We start from the raw sequence: 26360 nt of genomic DNA, 5'->3' as shown, positions 1-26360 counted from the left end.
TAACACAAGACTTCTTGTAGGAAAGAGGCCTCTCCGTCCGTGTCGCCAGCGAAAGTTTAGATGAGTTTTCTTCTTCTACATCTACTTTTGAGGCCAAATCTATGTTTTTCCGCCGGTTCTTGCAAGATATGTGCAGTTTTTCTTTCGACATCGGCTTGTAGTGGGTGCTTTCTGTAGTTGTTTTTTTCTCTATTTTTTTAGAGTAGTTTTTGAAAGTCTGTCTGTTAAATTTACAGATTTTACTGGACTTTTTATGGCTTGTTAGCTAGATCAGTCATCTTTTCTTTGTTAGGGGTGCTTTATTGTTAAAGAGTGGCTCAAACATCTATCTTTGTAATATTTGTTTATTTGTAGGTAGCACCCAAGTCAGATTTTTCTGGCTTAGTGTGTAGGATGTTGATGTGCCTCTATTCACTGTATTTGCTTTCGGGCCTCTTCAGAGTAATGCATGATAGCTCTGGTTATTTTGTTTAACTCATGTTCATAAGTTTTAGAGAAAGACGTAATTTGTGAGCTTAATTATATATTTAAAATTAATATATATATATATATATTTGCTTACGTTTCTTAATTATTGTTTGTTCATTAAATATTTTTTCGTGACCTTTAGAAAATCTACCAACGCTCACTTCTATAAATCGAGCTCTCAAAAAATCATTTGAGATAATCACTTCTTCTTTTTTGAATCCTTATTCAATTAGATACAAAAAAAAAAAAAAAAAAAAAAAAAAAAAAAAAAAAAAAAAGAAGAAGAAGAAGAAGAAGAAGAAGAAGAAGAAGAAGAAAAGAAAAGAAAAAGAAAAAAGAAAAAAGAGATAATTAATCACTTTGAGCCAATGTCTTACAGGCTAATAAATCCATCTTATTATTAGCCTTCATATTTAGAAGTGCGTCTTTAATGAAGATAGACACTATTGTCTAATACTGAAAAGTTGTTTATTAAGATAACCAATAGCACAGAGTTGTGGGGAAGCACAAAATCAACCTTTAAGGATAATACTCTTGAGTGATTCTATAACTTTTTGAGATTTTTCCTAACTCTAATTTTCCTCTCTTGCATTCTATAATTTGTATTTATATTATTGTTAATTTTTTGTTTAATATTTTTTAGTATCAACAAGAACTTTTGGCACTATCAAAATAATTTTACAACAACTTATTAGTATATGCTTGTCAAACGTTTAAAATACGAGCACGCGCGTCATTCTTCTGAATCTATACGTAAGTGCCAAAATCGCATACACGTAATCGTGACACAGACTTCGTGCACGATGTGAAGCCCTAATTTTGTGATAAAATCTCCCTTGGGAGGGTCAGCTAGTCAGGTTGCGAATATTAATTTTTTTTAGTTTGTATTTGCCAACACAATGAAGGTGGCCGGAAGAGAATCCCCTTACCATGTAGGCGTTGTAATTTCCATATTAAAACATTAAACTTTTAGTGTCCTGCAAATTGGCCCTAGCTTATTTACCAACGAATTATGTAAAGCAAAGTTACAGCATATTTTGATGAATAAAATCATATGATAGGAATGTTGGAAATTGGAAACCACACATACACTAAGAGAGAGAATGAAAAGGAAGAGAGACAATAAATTGATAGAGGACTTTGTATACTTTTATTCAACTTAATTCAAAATAACTTGCTTACATGGATATTTATAGGATACAAATGACCCTTCTAACTTCTTCACATTAACTCCATTCATTTACATCTCAAATAACTCCCATGTAACTCCTATGTAAAATAACTCTTGAAAACTCAAAAGACACAACCTCTTCAAGTCACTTAATTAGTAACTTACAAGAATAAGAACAGACTCAAATAAATGTTATTAAAAATTAAGTTTAGTATTCAACATCCCCTTTTAAACTTAATTTCCAGTGACTCCAAGTAATGCTCGTAGCTTGCTAAAAATCTCATTCTTTAGGAGCTTTGTAAAAATATCCGCAACTTGATCGTGAGTCTTCACAAACTTGAGTTGTACCTCCTTCTTGACAATGCACTCTCTAATAAAATGATACCTTGTGTCGATGTGTTTGCTCCGATCATGGAATACCGGATTTTTCGCCAATGCAATTGCCGACTTGTTGTCAACAAAAATTTCCGTAGCATCCTCTTGTGGCATGTGTAGCTCTTTCAACAATTTCCTCAACCAAATTGCATGACAAACACTTGATGTAGCGGCAAAATATTCAGCTTCACATGTTGAAAGTGTCACAATTGGTTGCTTTTTAGAACTCCAAGTAAATGCCGAACTCCCCAAATAAAAAACAAATCCAGTTGTGCTCTTTCTATCATCTACATCTCCACCCCAATCACTATCACTGTAACCCACAAGTTTAAATTCATTAGAGGATGAATAAAGTAGACCAAAATCAATTGTACCTTTGACATAGCGAAGAATTCTTTTAGCCGCCTTGAAATGAGTTGTAGTAGGTGATTCCATATAGCGACTAACAAGCCTAACTCCATAGAGAATATCCGGCCTTGTGCATGTCAAATATCTCAAACTTCCAACTAAACTCTTGAAGATTTTTGGATCCACCCTTTCTCCTTCTTCATGCTTTGACAATTTAATCCCACATTCTACCGGAGTGCTAACATGTTTGCAATTGTTCATCTTGAACTTTTTTAGCATTTCCCTTGCGAAACTTCCTTGAGAAATAAAAATTCCTCTCTCCATTTGCTTTACTTCAATTCCAAGATAATAGGACATGAGACCAATATCTGTCATTTCGAATTCTTGAGTCATTGCTTTCTTGAAATCCTCGAACATACTTGGATTGTTGCCTGTAAAAATTAAATCATCCACATACAATCAAACAAGCAAAATATTTCCATTTTCACACACCTTAGCATAAAGAGCATATTCATGAGGACATTTGGTGAAGCCATTCTTTTGAAAGTAGTTATCAATTCTACTATTCCATGCCCTTGGTGCTTGTTTTAAGCCATACAACGCCTTTTTCAACTTCAAGACTTTCTCCTCATCCCCTTTGATGACATAGGCCATAGGTTGTTCAACATAAATTTATTCTTCAAGAATTCCATTCAAGAAAGTGGATTTTACATCCATTTGATAAATCTTCCACTTATTTTGAGCCGCAAGAGAAATTACCATCCTTATGGTTTCCAACCGTGCAACAGGAGCAAAAACTTCACCATAATCAATACCGGGTCGTTGGCTATAACCCTTGGCAACCAACCTTGCTTTGTATCTCTCGATTTCTCCTTTAGCATTCTTCTTTGCCTTGAACACCCACTTCACTCCAATGGGTTTTTGTTCTTTTGGAATAGTCGTCAACTCCCATGTGTTGTCCTTTTCAATTGCTTTGATTTCTTCATCCATAGCATTTCTCCATTTTTCATCTTTCATCGCTTCTTCAAAACCTATTGGTTCACAATCCGCAAAATGACAATAAAGAGTTAGATCATCATTTAAATTCTCTGTTACCTCATAGAGTTCTTGGAGACGTCTCATGTGTGGTGGCATTTCACGAGAACTTCCTCTCGAAGATGATGACGACGGTGTACTAGAATTTGTTGGTGATGGAGAAGGTGTAGTAACCTCTTCGTTTCTTGACTCTTCTTCTTCTTCAAGAAAAGGAAAGAAATCATATTTTTCTTCCTCTTGAGTGCTCCAATCCCAAAAATCTTCTTCATCAAACTCCACATCTCTACTAATCACCATTTTGCCGGAATTTGGATTGTAAAGCTTGTAGCCTTTAGAACTTGAGTCATAGCCAATGAAAATATACCTCTTACTTTTATCATCAAGCTTGGACCGCTCTTGATTTGGTACGTGTGTATAGCCAATGCTTCCAAAAACTCGCAAATGAGAGACACTTGGCTTTCTTCCGCTCCATGCTTCTTGTGGTGTTTTGTTCCATACGCTTTTTGTAGGACAACGGTTTGATAGATATACAGCACAATCAACAGCTTCCACCCAAAATTCTTAAGGCATTCTCTTTGTCTTCAACATGTTTCGAGCCATATTGAGAATTGTCCTATTTTTTCTTTCAACAACACAATTTTGTTGTGGCGATCTCAGAACCGTTAAAGGACGACGAATTCCATTTGCTTCACAAAATTCTTTAAATTCATTAGATGTGAATTCGCCTCCTCTATCGGATCTCAAGGATTTAATACAATAACCACTTTGTTTTTCTACAAAGACTTTGAATTTTTTGAAAACTTCAAAGACTTGAAACTTTTCCTTCAAAAAATAGACCCAAGTTTTTCTACTAAAGTCATCAATGAAAAGAAGGAAGTAACGGTTTTTACCGAATGAAGATAGCTTAATTGGTCCACAAACATCCGCATGAACAAGTTGAAGCGGCTCATTTGCTCTTGTAATAGATTCTTTTGGAAAGCTTTTCCGAAATTGTTTACCAACAAGACATCCTTCGCAAAGTTGATCCGGTTGATTAATGGAAGGGAAGCCATTCACCATCTTCTTTTGTGCCAACAATTTTAATCTGCCAAAATTTTCATGTCCAAACCTTAAATGCCAAAGCCAAGATGAATCTTTCAAACAAATCTTGAGACATTTAGCCACATTTGTTTGAATATTTAATAAAAACATTCTATTGCTTGTCATGGGAACTTTGACTATCAAATTTTTCTTGTCATCTCTTAGTAAAAGACTACGATTTTTCATATGAACTTCATAGTCTTTTTCCAAGAGTTGGCCCAAGCTCAAAATATTACTTTTCATACTTGGAACAAAATAAACATTTGTAATAAATTGATGTTCTCCATTTTTCAAGCGAATTAAGATTGTACCTTTCCCTTTTATTGGAACTTTAGACAAGTCTCCAAAAGTAACATTCCCGCTCACCGATTTATCAAGCTCCACAAACTTGTTTTTGTCTCCACACATATGGTTGCTTGCCGCGTTATCAAGATACCACGAGTTCTTCTCTCCTCTTTCTTCTCCTTTATAAGCTAGCAACAAAGTGGGCTCCGCTTCCTCATTTTCAGCATAATTAACTTTCTCTTCAACATTGTTAGTATGGCTTCTACACTCCCAAGCATAATGACCATATTTTTGGCAATTATAACATTTGACTTGATATTTATCATACCTTCTTCCACATTGCTTCAAATTATTTCCTCGTCCTCGTCCTCGTCCTCTTGATGCTTGACCTCTCTCTTCGTAATTGAAACTATTACGTCTGCCTCTTCCTCTTCCTCTTCCTCTTCCTCTACCACGGCCACGGCCTCGTCCACGTCCATGTCCACGTCCTTGACCTTGTCCCCTTTGACTCATTTCCTGTTCTTCTTCTTTATCTTTGAAACAAATCTTTGTAGCAAGAACTTGTTCCAATGACTCTTCTTTCTTCTTGTTGAGCCTTTCTTCATGGGCTTGAAGAGATCCCACGAGTTGATCAATACTCATGGTTTCTAAATCTTTTGACTCTTCAATAGCAACAACGATATAGTCAAATCTTTGTTGCAAGGAACAAAGGATCTTTTCAATGACACGAACATCCTCCAATCTTTCTCCATATCTCTTCATTTGATTTACTATAGCCAACACCCTTGAAAAATAATCCGCAATCAACTCGGATTCTTTCATTCGCAAAACTTCAAATTCGCCTCTTAACGTTTGAAGGCGAACTTTCTTCACTTTATCAACTCCTTGATGAGAGTTTGTGAGAATCTCCCATGCTTGCTTGGAGGTGGTTGCATTCGCCACCTTCTCGAACATAGTCTCATCCAAACATTGATAAATGAGGGTGAGAGCTTGTTGATCCTTCTTTCGAAGTTTCTGCAAAGCCTCTCTTTGATTAGGATTCAAAGGAGCTTCGTCACTAGGCTCACCGTAGCCTTTTTCTACAATCTCCCAAGTATCTTGCGATCCAAGCAATTCCTTCATACGAATGCACCAATTATCAAAATTGTCTTTGGAAATGTGAGGGAATTGAAATGGAAAGGTTGAATTGGCCATTTCTCTAGGATCAATAAGCTGTGCTCTGATACCAGTTTGTTGGAAATTGGAAACCACACATACACTAAGAGAGAGAATGAAAAGGAAGAGAGACAATAAATTGATAAATGACTTTGTATACTTTTATTCAACTTAATTCAAAATAACTTGCTTACATGGATATTTATAGGATACAAATGACCCTTCTAACTTCTTCACATTAACTCCATTCATTCACATCTCAAATAACTCCCATGCAACTCCTATGTAAAATAACTCTTGAAAACTCAAAAGACACGACCTCTTCAAGTCACTTAATTAGTAACTGACAAGAATAAGAAAAGACTCAAATAAATGTTATTAAAAATTAAGTTTAGTATTCAACAAGGAATACTCGAGAATTTCTATGCTCAATATTCAAATAAACTGAAAAGAAAATGTATAAATAGAAGGGATTGAACCTCTAATTGATCACCTCCAATGATGAACTTCTAAATATTATCCATTTGTTGGGAGATTGGTTCTACAATCATGGGAAGGGGGGAAAATAAATTCAGGTACAACTTAGTGAATGTCGAATTTTGTAGAAATTGGGGCATTCTGTTGAGTGTGTTGGTAGAGAATGGATAGCAGAGTTCTGTTTTGTATTTGCTGGTTTGCTGTTGATTGTGTGTTGTTGGGGATTTCCCTTTTTGTTGAGGTTGAGTTTGGGAGGGTAGCAGGTTGCTTGGTATGTATGGTAGTAGCTTTTGTTGTTCTGGTTCCAGTTTGGTTTCTAAAACTGTTGGAGTGTGAGTTGTATTCTTTGTGTTTTTGAATGAAAAAGCTTATTGATCACCCAAAAAAAAAAAAAAAAGTAACTTCCAAATATTGCTCAAAGCAATTGTGTGTTTTGCTTGAGAATTAACCATGCATGCTATTTGCAGATGATCATATCTTCTCCAATGAAGCCAACCTTATTCTTACCTGCTTATCCACTTACGTACACCAAGTAGTATGGACAAAAAATGAACTTAATTAGCCAAATCCTCTATGTTTTTTCAACAAGAACAGCATGCCTTCCATCAATATTCTTCGATTAAGGGTATCCTAAACCTCACAAACCATCCCTTCCAAAGTAAGATACCTTGGCTTTCCCTTTTTAGCACACAGTTGTTTCAAATGGAACTTCAGATCTGTTACTTGAAGGGGATGCCCTCACAGTAATCGTTGCCATCAATAATCCCAGTTGATTTAAAGATTGAAACTCTTCCAGTGTTGTAGATGATATTCATTTTCATTTTTCTTTTTAATTTTCAAAATTGGAAGGCTTTGAAAGTTTCATGCTGTGCTTATTTTCGAACATATCACATAGCTAAATAGGTTGCTTCTCATTTTGTGTTTTGAAAGAATTCTTAAAAGATTCTTAATTCTCTCTTCTATTCAGATCAAGAGTGGAAAACATCGTCACTTATAACCTTTTTCCTACATTTGAATGGAAGAAAAAAAAAAAGACGGGAAAAAGAACATGCATATACGGCATCTATATATATTCTTTTTATATGCAAGAATGAAACTTATTAAATTAGGAATAAAATTATTACATAATAATCCGGGAATCACTTCATAATGGAAAGATTATGACACAACAAAGAGATTGCAATAATATGCAATTATAATTGATTCTAGTAATATGCATATTCATAATATGAGAATCCTATCGTTACAATTCTTCTATTAGACAGACGTCGTTAATCAATAAAGCCTGGAAGGTAGGTGTGGTGTGATGAGGACTTCGAGTGGAGTGGCTTTCAAGTTCGTTAATCCAGGGCTCCCGGCCAGTCATATCAACCGGTGCATTCAAAGGAGTTGAGATGTCATACATGTGTAAGAAACTAGCCAGTGCTAAGTGCACCATTTGAAGGCCAAGAGATATTCCTGGGCAAACTCGATCTTCTGCCACTTCCAAATGGAATTAACTCAAAATGTTTGCCCCTAACATCAACATCTTTTTGGGTGGTGAGAAACCTTTCCGGCTTGAATGCCAATGGATCGGACCATATACGTAGATCTATTTGGATTTTCCAAATGTTGGTGATTAGCCGAGTGCCTTTTGGGACATGCTAGCCACCTATGATGCTATCCTTACTGAATTCACGCGGTGCTGATAAAGGTGCTGGTGGATATAAACGTAATGTCTCTTTGACGATGGCCTGAAGGTAGACCAGCTGACTGATATCCATCTCATTTACGGCTCTTTTCGTGCCCACTTGGACTTCAAGCTCATCTTGGGCCTTTTTCAACACTCGCCGATTGTTCAACAATAACGATATTGCCCAAATTAAATTAGGGTAACCGTGCTGGTGTCATTGCCTGCTGCAATTAAATTCTACAAAGTACAACTTTTGTTAGAATATAACCCTTGAGCATTCTTTATTGTTTTAGAGCATAACTCATGAGATTGTAAGGCATATAAGGGTACACAGGAACTTAAGTTTGAATCTGTTTTGACAAAAATAACGATAAAAGAAAGATAGCGAATGACAATAGGAAAATAATAGAGTGATAAATAGTGATATGGAAATCTCTGTCATTAATTTGAAAAAATGAACATTGCGCACCATACATGTGGCTTTGTTGATCGAATCAGCGTCCTAACCAGCATATGTCTTTGCCATCAAGGACAGAAAGCAATACGTCCATGAAATCTTGCTCCAATTTAGCCTCACCTGCAGCTCTCTTACGCTTATGCTCTTCCAACCATTCCTCAAAAATATTATCCAATTCATGGAGAGTAATCCTTACACTCTTTGTGCACAACAATGACACAACACCAAGGGATATTGGGGTGGGACTTAAACATTGAGTCTCATCCCAATATGCCTTGGTGTTATGTCATTATTGTGCATTATGAGTGTTTTCATCATTTTCCACTTCAGAGACTCGAATTTAGAAAAAAAGCTCAAGCCGAGGGTTAGATAGTAGCTCCAAGGTGGCTATTTTACGCAATTCACGCCAATAGAAACCATAGGGCGCGAAGCCCAACAAGGCGAAGTTATAGCCAAAGTGTTTAGCGGCTACAAGCTTGGGCCGCGAGGAAACAGCCAGGTCGTTAGTGGTGAAGCACTCCTTGGCCATCTCCCAACTGCTTATTACCAAAGCACGTTGCAAACCAAGCTGGATAGTGAAAACTGGTCCGTACTTTCAGCCATGGCTCCCAACATTATTTGGGGAGACTTTGTTCCTCCCAAAAGAGGGAGGTGACCAATTATAGGCCATGCACCCGCAGCGACAGGTGCTATTTTGGCCCAGCCAACTCTGGACCTCCTTACACTACGGTAGTAGAAGAGAAGAATAACGGCAACGAGTCCAGCGATGACAGAGTTTATGTAAGGTGAAAGAAAACTCATTTTAGCTAAGATCATTGGAGCCTTATAGGATACTTTTAATTTAGCTATGGGAACTAGGAATTAGCTTTTCTAGATGCATATATATATATATATATATATATATATATATATATATATATATATTTAACTAATTACAAGATATTTTGTGGTATTATTTTTATGTGGGACCTGAAATGTTGACTTGCCATATATTTTGTGGTATAATATTTTTTCGATTTCACTTTTTCTAACCTAACCATTGAAAGTCAGACCACACATGCCACTCTAACCTTAGTCCTTTTTACAAATCTACCTGATCACCATGCATTCAACGTGACTGATGACAGTACTATCAACATTATTGATCAATGAAAATATACTATTCTTGATTCTTTTGAAACAGTAGCCAAATATACCATGCGGTGACTACGATTTCTCAATCTAGTGAGAAATTGGTGAGATAATTTAGCAAAAATACATAAAAATACACATTAACAGCTTTGTAATTATAATTAAAAAAATTTATTGAGTGAACAGTACTCACCAAAATTGTGAGTACACTTTAGTCACCAAATGATTAAAATATCATTAAATTCGTTGTTTTTCTCCTTAAATTTGACACGTGTATTCCAATACACGTGTCAAATTGTTTTTTTTTTAAAAAAAAAAAAAATCCAAATTCAGTTTTTTATTTAAATAAAATTTAAATTTAATTATTTAATTGTATTTTTAATTAAATTAAAAATACAATTAAAAAATTAAATAAAAATTTTAATTAAATAAAAAAACTGAATTTGGATTTTTTTTTTTAAAAAATAATTTTGTTATTGTTTTTTAAAATTTATTTGGGTTAATTAAAATTTTTTTTGAATTTTTCAAGTTTTGTAATTTCCGACCACAAATAACGCAATATTTATTTTACCCAAAAACAACACGAAATCATATTACACAAACCAATAGTTAATAACATATTCGTTAACAAGCAAATATTTACGAACAAAAAATAATTACACAAAATATCTACAAATCTGAAGGGCGTCCCTACGAATCACGAGGTACCGTCCCAGGCGTGTTCTCGCCAACCGGCGATTGCTGTGCAATGAATGGTGTAGCGGGCGAAGGTGTAGCGAAAGTGGAGTGCTGGCTCAGCTGTCGTCCAACAGGCGACAACGTACCAACCGTTGTCGAATTACCTGCAAATAATATAGACAATTAAAGTATATAATATTACTTGCAAAATTAAAGGGGTAATGAAAACAAATTGAAATTAATTTTGTCCTATACACAATATAAATCATACCTGCAGATGCACTACTAACGGACGACGTACTACCTACGTATGCAGGTGAAGACTGATTACCAAGACATGGTGCTGGTACTCCCATGGAGGACATAAAGACCTCAAACTGTCGCAAGCGCTGCTCTATGCCGTCGAACTGTTGCACGCGCTGCTCCAACAGGTCATTCCTCGCTCGCTCAGCCTGTAGCTCCACTTGGATCTCTTCCATCTTCCGAGACTGTTCGGCCCAATCCCGAGACGTGCCCTGAGATGGTCCCCCCTGTGACTGAGGCCTATATGAGAAACATGTCCCTCGAACAGGTGTGACGTTCGGCCCAACCTGCCGAACCCTCCCTGCATACTCAGGCCTCCCAACCGCCCGTTCGTAAGCGTCGTTCGGTGCCCAACGCACCGTGTCTGCGGAGACGCTTTGCGTGGCGGCTAGATCACTGGATGAACTCTGCGTCATCCTCTCCTGTACGTCGTCAACATGAATTTGTCATATATTGAATAATGACATATCACACATAATTTAAAAATATTAGTAAACTAAATCAGTAGCATACGCATAGGACCCGTGTACGGTCGTTCACGTAAGTGCCGTCCTTCCTTGTGTGGGTCTTCACGAACGACGCGGCGCGAGTGGGGGGCGTGCCAGATGTACATGTCTGTCGTCATGCAGTTGACATATATAACAAACAGATAGCGATAAAAATAGTATAAAGAAAAAAAAAACAATTACCAACAAATATTAAAAACATAAACATATATATTTAATTACCTCCTCGTGATTAAATCTGGCATAACTTTTAGATCCCGCACAATGGGGAAGGTCATTCCGCTCCCGCAGCCTCTTCATCCGTTCAGAGGTTGCCTACGCATTGAACATGAAAATAAAAATGTAACAATTGACACACTTAAATTAAAACTAAAATTAAATGAACTGTTATTAAAAAATAGTTGACATTTTTTTGGCCTTCATACGATTTTATGCTCCCTGCACCAATCTCTCAGCAGAAACTCTACATCTGCTGCATCATACTCCTCAAAAAAATTGTCCGGCATTCTCACACGGATACTCTCGGGCGTGTCACCGTCTCCAATACATAGTTTGGTTTTGAACCTCGACTTCCACGAGCGGTGCTTACGGCCAATATCATTCAACGCCTCCTGTTGTGCCCTGCGCGCGTCTACTGATACAGGTAGATAGAGCTCCTCCTGCACATTCAATCAAAGAATTATAGGTTTAAAAACTTCAAGGAAAACATTAATCTCAAGTTTAATTCAAATAAATAATTAAATTATATTCATAAACATACCATCAGCGCGTCCCACATTGGTCATAAATTAAATATTTTGGGTCATTTTATGTTTCTCAAATTATTTTTTTAAGAAAATATTAAAAACGAATAGTACGATATACTTGTTTCAATTTTAGTTTAAACAATTCCATAATTTTATTTTTAAAAAGTGATTTTCTATATGAGGATCATTTTGTTGAGTTATTTTGTCAAATTTCGGTTTTATAGAATTCCCAAAAACCAAAATATGATAATTGTCGAAAATGATAATAACAACACAAATTTGTAAATGGTAAAATATATCACCAAAAAATATACAACTGTACGCATGCATATTTTCCATGCATAATAACCAACCACAGAAAAATCAAAAAAATGATACAACAATATATAGTAATACTGCAATGATAAACAATTAAGAAAAATATATAAATAAATACTATCACAAATATTTGAAATTTATTATAGCCAAAAAATGTAGGAAACAAATTTTGAAAATTACTCACAATCCTGTACTCTGTGATGTAATATACTACTGATTGTTGTATTTTTTGTACCTGCATTTTTTGGGAGGAACAAATTAATACTATCAGCAAAAATAAAAAACACAAAATTACAAAAAACTAACTTCATATTATTACACAGAGAGAGAGAGACAGAGACGTAGAGATACAGAGAGAGAGAGGGAGGCAGAGAGAGATAGAGGCAGAGAGAGAGACATAGAGATATAGAGAGAGAGAAGAGAGAGATAGGGAGAGAGCGAGAGAGGGAGAGAGAGAGTATACTGAGAGAGGCAGAGAGAGATAGGGAGAGATACACAGAGAGAGAAAGAGAGAGAGAGAGAGAGGTAGAGAGAGAGAGAAAGAGATAGAGAGGAAGAGGGAGATAGAGAGAGAGAGGTAGACAGAGAGAGAAAGAGATAGAGAGGAAGAGAGAGATAGAGAGAAAGGTAGAGAGAGAGGGAGAGATGGAGCGAGATATTAGAGAGAGAGAGACCGAGAGGAGGAGAGGTGGAGAGAGGGCGTCTCACCGGCGGGAAGGGCGGATCGCGGTGGCCGGGAGCTGTCCGGTGCGGCTGTATGTGTCGACGGAGAGGGGGAGAGAGAGAGAGAGAGAGTGATCAGAAATGGGTAGCTTCCAGAGGAAGCTACCCATTTCCGATATATATATATATAATATTATTTTTTGAATTTTAAAATTTATATATATATATATATACATATAGACGATCACCTAAGGCCAGGTGGCGCGCGGGAGAACTCCCGCGCAGCTGTCCTGGCCAAAGGATTGGGCACGTGTACTGAGTACACGTGTCCAATCCGGGACGTGTATTTAAATACACGTCCCCAATTGTATTTATTTAAAAAAAAAAATTATATATATGTATTTATATAATTTAACCACATAAAAAAAAAAAAAATACAAACCCATGCAGCCCTAAATGTATGTACCGTACATATAGCTAAACCTTACGCGCTAAAACTAAAACTAAACCGTAAACTATAATTTAAAACTAAACCCTAACCCTAAAATTAAACTCTAACACTAAGTATATATACTATATTAAACCCTAAATAAAAAATAAAAACTAAAACCTAACCATAAAATTAAACTCTAACCCTAAGTGCATAGACTATATATAGCTATAAACTATAATCCTAAGGGTACGTACTGTATATAGTCATAAACCCTAACCCTAATCCTCTGTCCAAAAGTATATATTATATATATATATATATATAGTTATAAACCATAACCCTAAGTACATGTACTATATATATATAGCTATAAATCATAATCCTAAGTATATGTACTATATATATCGGAACAATCTAATTTTGAACTGCTCATGATTTAATATATATATTTAAAAGTGTACAATAATAACACATGAAAAATATATTAACATTATTATTCATAAAATGTAAAATCAATTAAATTATAACCCATAGCTTTAAGTGTATCTATTATATATACCTATAAACCCTAACCCTAAGTGTATATACTATATATAGCGATAAACCCTAACCCTAAGTATGTATACTATATATAGCTATAAATCATAAGTTTAAGTGTATATACTATATATATCGGAACAATCTAATTTTGAACTGCTCATGATTTAATATATATATATATATATTTAAAAGTGTACAATAATGACACGTGAAAAATATATTGACATTATTATTCATTAAATGTAAAATCAATTAAATTATAACCCATAACCCTAAGTGTATATATTATATATACCTATACACCATAAAACCCTAACCCTAAGTGTATATACTATATATAGCGATAAACCTTAACCCTAAGTATATATACTATATATAGCTATAAACCCTAACCCTAAGTGCATATACTATATATAGCGATAAACCCTAACCCTAAGTATGTATACTATATATAGCTATAAATCATAAGTTTAAGTGTATATATTATATATATCGGAACAATCTAATTTTGAACTGCTTATGATTTAATATATATATATATTTAAAAGTGTACAATAATGACACGTGAAAAATATATTGACATTATTATTCATTAAATGTAAAATCAATTAAATTATAACCCATAACCCTAAGTGTATATATTATATATACCTATAAACCCTAAAACCCAAACCCTAAGTGTATATACTATATATATCGATAAACCATAATCCTAAGTATAGATACTATATATAGGTATAAACCCTAGCCCTAAGTGTATACACTATATATACTATATATAGCTATAAACCCTAACCCTAAGTGTATGTACTATATATAGCCATAAACCCTAAATGTATGTACTATATGAGGGACTAAACTATAAATATTTAATTCATTATGTAGCGCAGAACTCTTAAAATAATTGCATTTACTATATATAGCCATAAATAGAAAGGTTACTGTATATAGTTTCTAAACCGTTTACATGCATGCATATCTATATATATAGTATTAATTATAGGTTTTTTAACTTTGTTATGTTTAAATTTTTTTTTTTTTTTTTTTTTTTGTTTCTAAACGTAGATGGTGTACAAAACTAAACCCTAATTTGAACTATTTGGTTTAATTAGATATATAGCACCAAATTTGTTTAATTATGCATATAGTACAATATAGTATACTATATATATATAAATAAAGAACCTAAAAAGAATAAATTTCAACCATAAAATTTACATATAGCATATAGTTTTCAAACCTAATTTTATGTGTATAAGTTATGTACACCGTATTTTCAAAGATTTGTATGATTAATAAGATAAGGAGTTTTTTTTTTTTTTTTTTTTTTTTTAAAAAAAATTAATACAACACCGAATTTTTTTTTTTAATATATATTTGGCAAAAAATAACAGTTTGACACGTGTAATAATACACGTGTCCAATTGGACACGCGTATAAAATACTCGTGTCCAATTGGACACGTGTATTATTACACGTGTCAAATTGGACACGCGTATTTAATACGCGTGTCAAATTGGACACGCGTATTTAATACGCGTGTCCAACGTGTATTAAATACGCTTGTCCAATTGGACACAGGTATGAAATCATTGAAATACACGTGTCCATTTTGGACGGTTGTACAATTAGACACGTGTCTAATTTGACGCGTGTCTACAGTAACGGGTACTGTAGACACGCGTCAAAATGCTTTTATTTTTGTAGTGATATATGCACACTGCCCATTCTCTTCAATCCTCTCCCTTATAATGCAGATTGTTGAGTAATGGCTTGATGAGAAAATTGATGAAAAACTTGAATATATTTTTTAATCTTACAGTTTTTGAGGTCTTTGGTCGCTTTAGTTAGTTAAATGGCTTTTTCCTATGTTTTCTTAGCATCCAAACATAAATATTCTGAAATTCTGATATGAGCTAGAGTACATTTTCATATTCATAAATATGACCATTAGAAAAAAAAAATAATAACAAAAAAAAAAAAATATATGACTATTAGGAAAAGATTAACATACAAAAAAGATTATAGAAAAAAAATAAAGAAATCTGAAAATAATAATAATAATAATAATAATAATTATTATTATTATTATTATTTAAATAAAATAGTGATAGTGGATACCTAAAATGATGAGGTTGCTGAGATGCTTTAAAAAATTTAGTTACTAAAAGGAAAGTAATTTTTAACTATTTTGACTAAAAAAATTTAGGAATGCTAGAGTTCCTCCATCTAGAAGGATATAAATATAATTAAAAAAAATTGCATCCATGTCATCTAGAAGGATATAAATATAATATTTTTATTATATTTATATCATTTTCAGATAGACACTTAAAAAAAATACTAAAATGAGCTCTAACCTTCCTTAAAAAAAAAAAAAAAATGTGGTGAGACAAGTAAGAATGGTCTTACTAAGCCGCACCAGATAATTAAAATTGAGTTTGTCGGTGGATACAAGAGAGAACATTTCTTTTTGTTTTCATTTTTGCCATTTTTTTTTTTTTTTAAATGCGAGGCACTATTTTATTTCTAAGCTAGTTGCTGACATTTCTCTTCAATGTCACGTCCTGCACAGCGATTTCTATTTTAAAGTCACGCGCCTTTTTTTTTTTTTTTTTTTTTCTGCCAACTTGCTTTCAGCGGTATGGAATTTTTTTAATCAGTAATAATCCATTAAACGCAAAAACAAGGGGATAAAAGACGACTATTTTACAATTACAGTTGAGAAATGTTGAGAATAAGTTTATGTATTGAATCACATGTAATATTGACACCGTAAATGAGGAACCTATAGATTTAGGCTAGTAACACATATATACATACAAATAACTCATGTGGAACAAGATATATACGTACACATAATATAATCTAACATATAACCTAACAACCCCCCTCAAATTCAAGGTGGAGTGCGAGAGATCATCTTGAGGTTGGACACAAGATCGCGAAATCACCCTAGAGGATGAGACTTTGTGAATAGATCCACGAGTTGATCTCGAGACGTAACAAAATGAAGCTGTAGAGAGCCCTGAAGAAGATGATGACAGACAAAGTGACAATCAATCTTAATATGTTTGGTCCGTTTATGAAAAACGTCATTATGGGCAATCTGAATAGCACTTCTGTTGTCACAGTAGACATGAGTAACTTAGGGGAAAGAGACATCCATATTCTGTAGAAGCTATCGCAACCAAAGGAGTTTCGAAGTAGTGTCAGTTAAAGCACGATATTCTGCCTCAATGCTAGATCGAGCAACAACAGACTTTTCTTACTTTGCAAATTATGATATCCCACATCGTTTGGGTATGGAAATGGGGATGTGCTTATATGTATATTCCCAACCTTTTTGACACAACGCATTTTAAAGTGGTAATAACTATGAACCTATTTGATGCGGATTGGGCCGGTGATCCTATAAAACGTCATTCTACCACTGGTTATTGTTTCCTACTTAGTGATAGGTTAAAGGTAGCGATGCGCACGAGACGGTAGAATCTTAGGGTGGCTCGTGGCGAAGCGTGATGACTCCAATGAGGCTGGGCTCGAAGGCTCTGGCACGGTCGTCTCCCAAGCTAGGTTTCGAGTGGTATAATCACCAGCTCGAGACGAGAATTGGAAGAGGAAGAACCGAGGAGGACAGAGCGAGGAAATTTGGCAGAAGCGAAAGGCAGCACCAGAAGAGTTTGGGGAAGATGTCGAAAATATAAATAAATAAGGTGATTTAGAACCTGTGCTCTCGTACCATGCTAAAAATAAGGTAGTATATTGTATCACATATAATAGTGTACATGAGGGGCCTACATATATAGGCTAGTAACACAGTTATACATACAAATAACTCATGTGGGACAAGGTACATATGTACTCATAATATAATCTAACAAGAAATAGAAGGTAGTGATAAACTTTCTCCAACCAGCAAATATTAGAGAAATTAAGGAAACTAAACGATGCTGAGACAACCATTGATGATAAAAAACTGCAGTAGTCCAATATTTATTCATAAAGATTTGGTGGCAAGCGAGGTTTAAGGACAACCTCAAGTGGCGTGGATTTGATGTTTGTTAGTCCAAAGGTTGCAGTCATGTCAACTGGAGCGTTTGATGGAGTTGAAATGTCAAATGCATGTATCAGACTGGCTAATGTCAATTGCAGCATTTGAAGGCCAAACGATATCCCCGGGCACGCTCTTCTACCGCTGCCGAAGGGGATGAGCTCAAAATTTTGACCCTTGACATCGACATCCTTGTGGGTTGTGAGAAATCTCTCTGGCTTGAACTCTAATGGGTCAGACCACACGACAGGGTCTGTCTGGATCTTCCAAAGATTCACCACAAGACGGGTGCCTTTTGGGACATGGTAGCCACCAATGGTGCAGTCTTCTGTGGATTCTCTTGGTCCTGAGAGAGGTCCAGGTGGGTATAGCCTTAGAGCCTCTTTAACGATGGCTTGGAGGTAGAACAATTCGTTAATATCTTCTTCATTGACTAGTCTTTCCTTGCCCACGTGGATGTCCAGTTCCTCTTGGGCTTTACTTAAAGCATGCCGATTGTTCAACAACACCGAGAGCGCCCACGTCAGAGTGACCATGGTTGTGTCTGAGCCTCCTGATATCATATTCTGCATGGTGTAATTGTTGTTAATTAATAGCTGCAAATAAAAAATAAATGATTCATATGACAAAAATTCAAGCTCAAGTATATATACACAATTCCACCGCAATTTTACAATGTAATTAATTATGAGCCCACGGCTCGATAAGTAAGCACAACTTTAAAAATTATATTTGTAATATGAGCCTTTATTTAAAAATTCTCATTCTTTGTTAATTTAAAAGTTGGTTTTTAAAGTCGAAACATTTTTATTTAAAACAGATGCAGGAATTTGTCTTCGAAATTATACTTAAGTGAAAACAACAGTATAAAATCATTTAAATTCAAGGAAACTTTTCTTTTATAGTAGATTTCAAGCAGTTTATCATTGTTTACCGTTGGTGAAAGTAATTATTATGTCGTGGACATACGTGTTTTTTTACTTACAAAACATTCATGTTTAATTTTACGGAATAGATCGATAACGCAATACTCGGGTAGGAGCTACATGCATCTCTAGTGGCGAAGCTAGCTGTATTTGGGAGATTTACTTGGTTAGTGTAAGTTTTGTCTATTAATTATACTTGTTGCTATGAAAATGTAATTGTAATGTTATTAGTGATCGAGATCATTTCAACATTTAATATTTCCATGTTAGACCTAGCTAATTAATTGAGATAAAATTTAGAATTAGAGCGGTTTTTTTTCCACAAGTCTTTGTGCACATGGCTTACACTTGTATATATTACCAGACCTCTTATCCAATTTGAACTTTAATCCTTTTCAAACTGAGGCCAATTAATTTAACTTCTACTTTTGCGCTCAGACTTTGGTTCAAAGGATAAGCCGTGTGCACAATAATTTCTTTTTAGTAAAAGGATATATAAAGGAGGGGAACTAAATTGTACTGGGATTTAGAACCAGATGCATATATTTTACTTGGCCGTTTATTTAAAATAAATAGCTCAAATTGTGATAACTAGAAAAAAGAAAATAGAGGTGGTTCGGCCATTTCAAGAGTTGTCTTTTTTCTCTTCTACATCGGGTGATTTCACCACGCAACAACTACCCACAAGCGACCTTTTTTCTTTTCTTTTTCTTGTGGACTACATGTGATGGTTTCAGGGTTGTCGAACCGCCCTTTTTGACAAAACGAGTGGTTCAGCCACCTCCAATAACCGATATAAGGTGGTTGAACCACCCCTTTAGCCAAGGGGTTGGTTCGACCACCCTTTAGTCTTACAAGCTATTCTCTTTTTTCTTTTTTGTTGTCTTGATTTGAACTGTTCATATTAAATGACCAGTCTAAATAAAATGTATTACATTCGGTGCAATACCAAAATCTCAACCAACCTAGGTGTGACCGTCTCCCGGCCTAAGACTAATATGAATTATAACTTGGTCTCAATTTGATCATCATGCTTTTGGCGACACTAAGAAACTTAAAGGATTACGAGAATCAAACTACAAATTTGACCTTCACCAACCTTGAATTCGTAAGGCTCAGCGAGATGAATTGGGACTTCTTATGTTGAATAATATATAAATTTGAATAGTTTACACAAGAGGGGTGGTAAGGATTTGCAATTACCCCTCTTTTAAACCGTTGAAATTTTTGTATTATTCAAAGAGATATAATACGTTTACAATTTTTGTACAGCTTTAACAATTTTTTTTTTAAAAAAAACAATCATTTGATACGTAGAATTCATATGTACGAAAATAGATATAAAGATTTGTTTAAAAAAAAATTTTAAAATTGTTCAAAAAATTATACAAAGATTGTAAACGTATTAAGGCATACATACAAATAAAAGGGGTCTCGACCCGGTGAAGTAGCATTTTTCATTACTTAAATTAAGATACGTACCAAACATGTAGCCTTGTTGATCGTATCAACATCAAAGCCATCAAGGTCTGCACCATCAAGGATTGACAGCATTACATCCATGAAATCTTGCTGCCCTTTAGCCTCACCTGAATCTCTCCTCTTCCGGTGCTCCTCCAACCACTCTGTTGCTAGACAGTCTATCTCCTTCGCTGTTTTCTTCATGGCCTTCTCTTGCCCACCCAAATCCAACCACCCAAGATAAGGAATGGCGTCCCCGACCACAAACTGCCCCATCAAGTGAAAGAACTCCCTGAACGCCTTCTGACACCGTCGTGCACCTTCATCGTCACCAGAGTACCGCTTTCCAGTTACCATCCTAAGAACCACGTTGAGAGCCAAGTCCCCGAACCATTGCTTCATCTCCACTGAAACACCGCCGGTCCGGAGCTTGTACAGCTCTTTTAACGAGTTCTTCATCTCAGAGGCTCGAACATCCTTAAGTAGCTCGAGCCGGCGGTTCGAGAGTAACGCTGAGGCGGTTATCTTGCGCATCTCACGCCAATAAGAGCCGTAGGGGGAGAATCCAAACATGGCATAGTTGTAACCCAAGTGTTTTGAGCCAACAAGGTTGGGACGAGAACACAGGGCCACGTCGTTGGTGGTGAAGCACTCCTTAGCCAACTCCCAGCTACTTATCACCAAGGCTGGATGCACCCCAATCCGAATGGTAAAGGCTGGTCCATACTTTTCGGCTAAGGCTCCCAAAGTGATGTGGGGGAGCTCATGAGATCCGCCTAATAGTCGCAGGTGACCAATTAGAGGCCATCCGCCAGCAGCTTCGGGTGCTCTTTTTCCCTTTGAAGCTTCGGACCTCTTTTTCATAAAGTAGTAGGAAACTACAAGTATGGCAAACAATCCAGCTATGATTGTGTTTAGGCATGGTAGCAGGAAATCCATTATTGTAGCTTATCAGACTGTTTTACGGGCGAGATATCTTTGGCTTGAGTTGTTGAAGCCCCTCCCAATTTCACACGCTTCTCTACTTGCTGAGATCAATTTGTAGGCCGGGATCGATCCATAAGGATTCTTATGGTAGTTCAGATTTAATCATTTTAAAAATTTATAACGTAGTAGGTAAAAATATATACACGTTAAATATAATAAAATAAAATTTTTGACGTACATTAAAATAAATGCTCTCCGTTTCAGTTCCACTTTATATATGGCACAGCTAGCCTATATATGCACATGCCAGCAGTAGTTTTTGGCCACTAAGAGTCAATATATGTAATTATTCTGTATATTAATTAATTAGGATGGTAACTGGCCGGGTTAAATTTGTAAGAAATTGTTACATGCTCATTTGGCGCATCCTAATGATGAAATTTTATGAGTTATCTATAGATTAGTGGCGAACATAGAAAGAAAAGTCGATGCAAATAAAGTTTACAATGCTGTCATCCTTTGTTGTCGCAATATATATATATATATAGGCACGCGCAAGGGACAAGGGACAAGGGACCCATTTTCAACCTTTGATCTTTGGACGGTTTCAAGAGAAATGATGCCAACTATTTTATGGTCAAAATTGGTTGCATTTAATAATATAAATGCTACAGTTTTAAGTGATCAAAATTTTATTTTATTACATTTAATTATATACATTCATAATATTACGTACGTTATTTAAAATTATTAACTTGGACAGCAAAAGGAGGAAGGAGGAGGGAGAATTAGGCTAATGTGGTAAATGTTCATCATCATCATCATCATTATCATCATCATTATCATCATTATTATTATTATTTTTTGAGGTATGTTGATCATTATTATTAGACCTTTTTTACGGATGTTGGCTTTGATGCAACTCTTGATCTTGTGATTCTCTCTGTTCTGGTGAGACACTGACAAGAGGCAAACAAGAGAAGTTAGGTCAATGTAGTTAAAGCTTAAACATGAGTAGGGTATTTCTTTGGGGAAAATATAGAAAAATCCTTTCAATTATCGGTCGATTTTAAAATAGATTTATAAAATTTTAAGTGTGTTAATTAAAGTGATTTATTAAATTTGAAAAATAAAGACTTCTAATTAACGTGTGTGTGAGCAATTGTGCAAAAAAATGTTAAGTGCGGAATTTAAAAGAGATAAATATTTTGTTGACAAAGTGAAAACTCTTATTAAGAGAAAAATCACTACGGGGCAACCAAACCCAAAAAATTAACTATTCAGAAGACAAAGCTAATTAAAAAGCAGTAGTACTCACATAACACGATGTAGACTATGCAGTAGTCGTACCTCTAACTCTGACACGTACTTATGCGTGAATGCTTCCCAACCAGACTTCCTATGTGAAGGGGTCTTCAATGGACTCATTTAGCTTAGGCCGCCTCCCTAAATTAGACTTCAATTGATCAAATTACACAACATAAAAACTCTAAAAGAGCTAACAAATCTAACAATCTTTGTTTAAATACCCTCTCTTAGCACACTGAAATTCTATACAGATTTAATTAGTTTAAAAATTTATAAGGTATAGTAGGTAAAAATATATACACCTTAAATACAATAAAATAAAAATTTTGACATACAGTAAATTAGATAAATGCTGATCTCCATTTCGGTTCCACTTTATATTTGGCACAGCTAGCCTATACCCATGCCACCCAGAAGTTTTTGGCCACTACGTTGTTATCTTGTAAGAGTCAATGTAATTATTCTGTATATTAATTAATTAGGATAGTAGCTGGCCGGGTTAAGCGTGAACATGATAATGATAATTAATAAAGTGAGTAAGAAATTGTTACAAGCTCATTTGGCGCAACCTAATGATGAAATTTTATAAGTTATCTTATAGATTAGTATATAATTAATAGGCGCGCGAAAGGGACAAGGAATTTTGGACGGTTTCAAGAGAAATATGTTATGGTCAAAGTTTATTGCATTTAATAATAAACATAATGTCACGTGATTTAAATTTTTTGACTTAACAGCAAAAATCATAAGAAAATCAAGTGATTAAAATTTTATTTTATTACATTTAATTATATACATAATGTTACATCACTTAAAATTATTAAATCACACGGTGAAGGGAGATCTGTTGATCATTATTATTAGACTTTTTGACGAACGTTGGATACTTGGATTTGATGCAGCTCTTGAACGTGTGATTCTCTCGGTAGTTGTGAAAGACTGACAAGTGACAAACAAGAGATGTTAGGTAGATGGTTAAAGCTCAAACATGAGTACGGTATTTAAAAATATAAAAATACTCTCTCAATTATCAGTCCATCTGAAAATAACTTTATAAATTTTGAAGTGTAATAAAGTGAACCGTCAAATTATTAAAATGTGTCAAAAAAAAATTATTATTTTTTCTGATAATAACCTTAGTCTCTTAAAAAATATATATATATATATATATATATATTTTTTTTTGAATAAATGCAAATTCAGTTCCAATAAATGGTCTATCACAAATCATTCATTGTGGTATAAAAATAATTCAGTGATCATCAGGATATGCCAAAATAACAATTCAATCTCTGTAGTCAAAACACTTGATAGATTCCATTAATGTCCATGTCAGCACCAATAAAATAATGACATAGTTTGTAACGACCCACCCCCAATGATACAATATTGTCCGTTTTTTGCTCCCTAAACCAGACTTTCCAGGAGGTCACCTATCCTGGGATTGCTCTCGCAGAAGCACGCTTAACTGCGGAGTTCTGATAGGTTCATCGACATCACGACTTTAAAACGCGTTGTGTTATAAATGGTGCATTTATACATATAAGCACATTCTTATTCCCAGGCGATGTGGGACGTCACAATCACCTCTTCTTTGGACCCAGCGTCCCTGTTGGCGTCCCTCATTGGCTTGTGCACGCTCCCACCATCTCAGGCTGGGCAATGGCTCTGATACTATTTGTAACGACCCAAGGAAAAGCGCTAACCACATCTGCGCTACACCCCAAAAGGACTAGTCAATTTGAAGCTTCCCTAGAATCCATTATAAAGCTCAGTTTCACCTAGTAACTAGGCAATGTGGGACTTAGCACTCATCTATCTTTTATAAACCACTCACTCTATGTGAGTTATTTATCTATTTCCAATATGGGACTGGGGTGTTACATAGTTACTCTTAGTAAAAAAATACAAAAATGAGAAAAAAAAAAATGCAAAATGAACTCTTTGTGTTTTCAAAATGAACTCAAAGCTCCACGTGTTATGTTAAAAATACAAATCACTCTCTCCAGTTAAATTTCCTCAAAAGACTTGACGGATTTTGTTTGTGTCCCACGTCAACGCCAATAAAATGATGACACGTGTCACTATTAATAAAAAAAATATAAATATATAAAACTAAAAAGTTAAGAAATTCAAAACTTAAAATTTTAATTTTTTTTTAATTAAAAATAAAAACTAGAAGAAGAAAAAATCAAGAAGTGGCTTGACTAGAGGTGGTTGGGGGTGAGCCGCCACCACTTCCAACCCATGGAGCTAGGTGGGCTCGCGGCCACCTCAGTCACCATGTAGGTGGTTCACAAGACACTTCCAGCCGAGGGCTGGCTGTCGAGCCACTCGTTGCTCTTTTCTTTTTTTTTTTCTTTTTTTTTTTTTTGTTTTCTTTTTTATTTAATTAAAAAAAATTAAAATTTTTTAAGTTCTTTACCTTTTTACATTTCTTTTTTTTAAAAAAAATAATAATAATTGTTTATTATTAATTTTTTTTATTTTAATTTTTAAGAGAATAAGGGTATTATTGAAAAAAAAAATGTGTTACTTTTGACAAACATTAATAGTTTGATACGTCACTTCAGTTCACTTAAAAATTCATTAAGCTTTCACAAAAAAAAAAAAAAATCATTAAGCTATATATTTTAAAATCGGCTGAAGTTTTTTTTATATGAACAGATCTGTTCATACAAAGGCACATGCCGCACATATATGAGAGAATAAGCGGGAGATTCTCATATATATATATATATATATAAACATCCAATACACCCCAGATCCAACGATCCCCTCTTGCAAACAACACTTCATCTTATTTTATTCATCAATAACTCAAACTCCGCCAACAAACATGCATTTTAATAGCCATAGAGTTTGGCAGGAAGGCGTGGTGTAAGGAGAATCTCTAATGGAGTAGCTTTTGGAATAGTTAAACCTGGGCTTTCAGTCATATCAACAGGCTGATCATCCAATGGGGTTGCCAAGTCAAAGGCATGGAGGAGTCGAGCAAGTCTAAAGTTAAGGACTTGGAGCGCAAACGACACACCCGGGCATGACCGTCTGCCGGGGCCAAAGGGAATAAGTTCAAAGTGTTGACCTCTGACATCAACAGTACTCATATGGCCTGCGAGAAATCTCTCCGGTTGGAAAGCATACAGATCGGTCCAAACCCTTGGATCTCTTTGAATCTTCCATACGTTTATCACCAGGCGGATGCCAACAGGCACACGATAGCCAGCAATATTGGTGCAATCTTCCAATGCTTCCTGCGGTCCTAAGAGCGGACCAGCTGGGTATAGGCGGAGGGTTTCAATTCCTTGATAATGGCTTGAAGATAAACGAGGCTTCTTATGTCGGAATCATCAACCTGTCTGCCCATACCAACGTGAAGGTCTAATTCTTCTTCTGCCCCCTTCAACGCATGTCGATTGTTCAGGAGTAATGAGATCGTCCCTGCTGTAGTGTCACTGCCACCACCAAGGACAAGTGCCTGCATAAAATTTTAAAGATAATATAATGATGATAATTAATAATCTGAGTAATCCAAAATAGTATTAATAATGCACATATAATGTTAAATTATTACCATTTATCTCAAAATTAAAGTTTAAGTTTATAGGAGGAAGTAAATTTAATCATTTTGTCAATACTTTTTAATACGTTCACTCACACGCGCGTGAGCTCAAACTTTTTTTTTAATGAATGAGGCCAACACGAAGAATAGCTAATTGAAATGAGAGATAAATGACGGAGTCAATGTTCGAAGTTAGGACCCACTACAAAAATGTATGCACTTTGACACGTGCATTTTGACACGTGTACAGTGCTGTACACGTGTCAAACATTTAGACACGT

At 35.1% G+C, this 26360-nt stretch overlaps 3 protein-coding genes and 1 pseudogene across 3 annotated transcripts; all 4 read right to left on the bottom strand.

Moving 5' to 3' along the window:
• Positions 1 to 1873: 1873 nt before the first annotated feature.
• Positions 1874 to 3016, bottom strand: LOC133865676 (uncharacterized mitochondrial protein AtMg00810-like). The gene is made up of 2 exons (XM_062302106.1): positions 2884 to 3016; positions 1874 to 2793 (listed from the first exon to the last, which is right to left on the bottom strand). Exons 1-2 carry the CDS (start codon positions 3014 to 3016, stop codon positions 1874 to 1876), a joined length of 1053 nt encoding a protein of 350 aa, XP_062158090.1.
• Positions 3017 to 7669: 4653 nt separating this feature from the next.
• Positions 7670 to 9324, bottom strand: LOC133865675 (cytochrome P450 82A4-like; annotated as a pseudogene).
• Positions 9325 to 17585: 8261 nt separating this feature from the next.
• Positions 17586 to 21407, bottom strand: LOC133865636 (cytochrome P450 CYP82D47-like). The gene is made up of 2 exons (XM_062302056.1): positions 20304 to 21407; positions 17586 to 18461 (listed from the first exon to the last, which is right to left on the bottom strand). The coding sequence occupies exons 1-2, from the start codon at positions 21219 to 21221 to the stop codon at positions 17838 to 17840; spliced, it is 1542 nt and encodes a 513-aa protein (XP_062158040.1). The 5' UTR covers positions 21222 to 21407; the 3' UTR covers positions 17586 to 17837.
• Positions 21408 to 25363: 3956 nt separating this feature from the next.
• LOC133865672 (xanthotoxin 5-hydroxylase CYP82C4-like) lies at positions 25364 to 26001 on the bottom strand. The gene is made up of 2 exons (XM_062302101.1): positions 25792 to 26001; positions 25364 to 25693 (listed from the first exon to the last, which is right to left on the bottom strand). Exons 1-2 carry the CDS (start codon positions 25999 to 26001, stop codon positions 25364 to 25366), a joined length of 540 nt encoding a protein of 179 aa, XP_062158085.1.
• Between the last annotated feature and the right edge of the window lie 359 nt (positions 26002 to 26360).

The sequence above is a fragment of the Alnus glutinosa genome, chromosome 4 (assembly GCF_958979055.1).
Source record: "Alnus glutinosa chromosome 4, dhAlnGlut1.1, whole genome shotgun sequence".
Classification (NCBI taxonomy): Eukaryota; Viridiplantae; Streptophyta; class Magnoliopsida; order Fagales; family Betulaceae; genus Alnus; species Alnus glutinosa.
The sequence above is the reverse complement of the archived record's forward strand: the minus strand, read 5'-3'. Positions and strand labels throughout refer to the sequence as shown.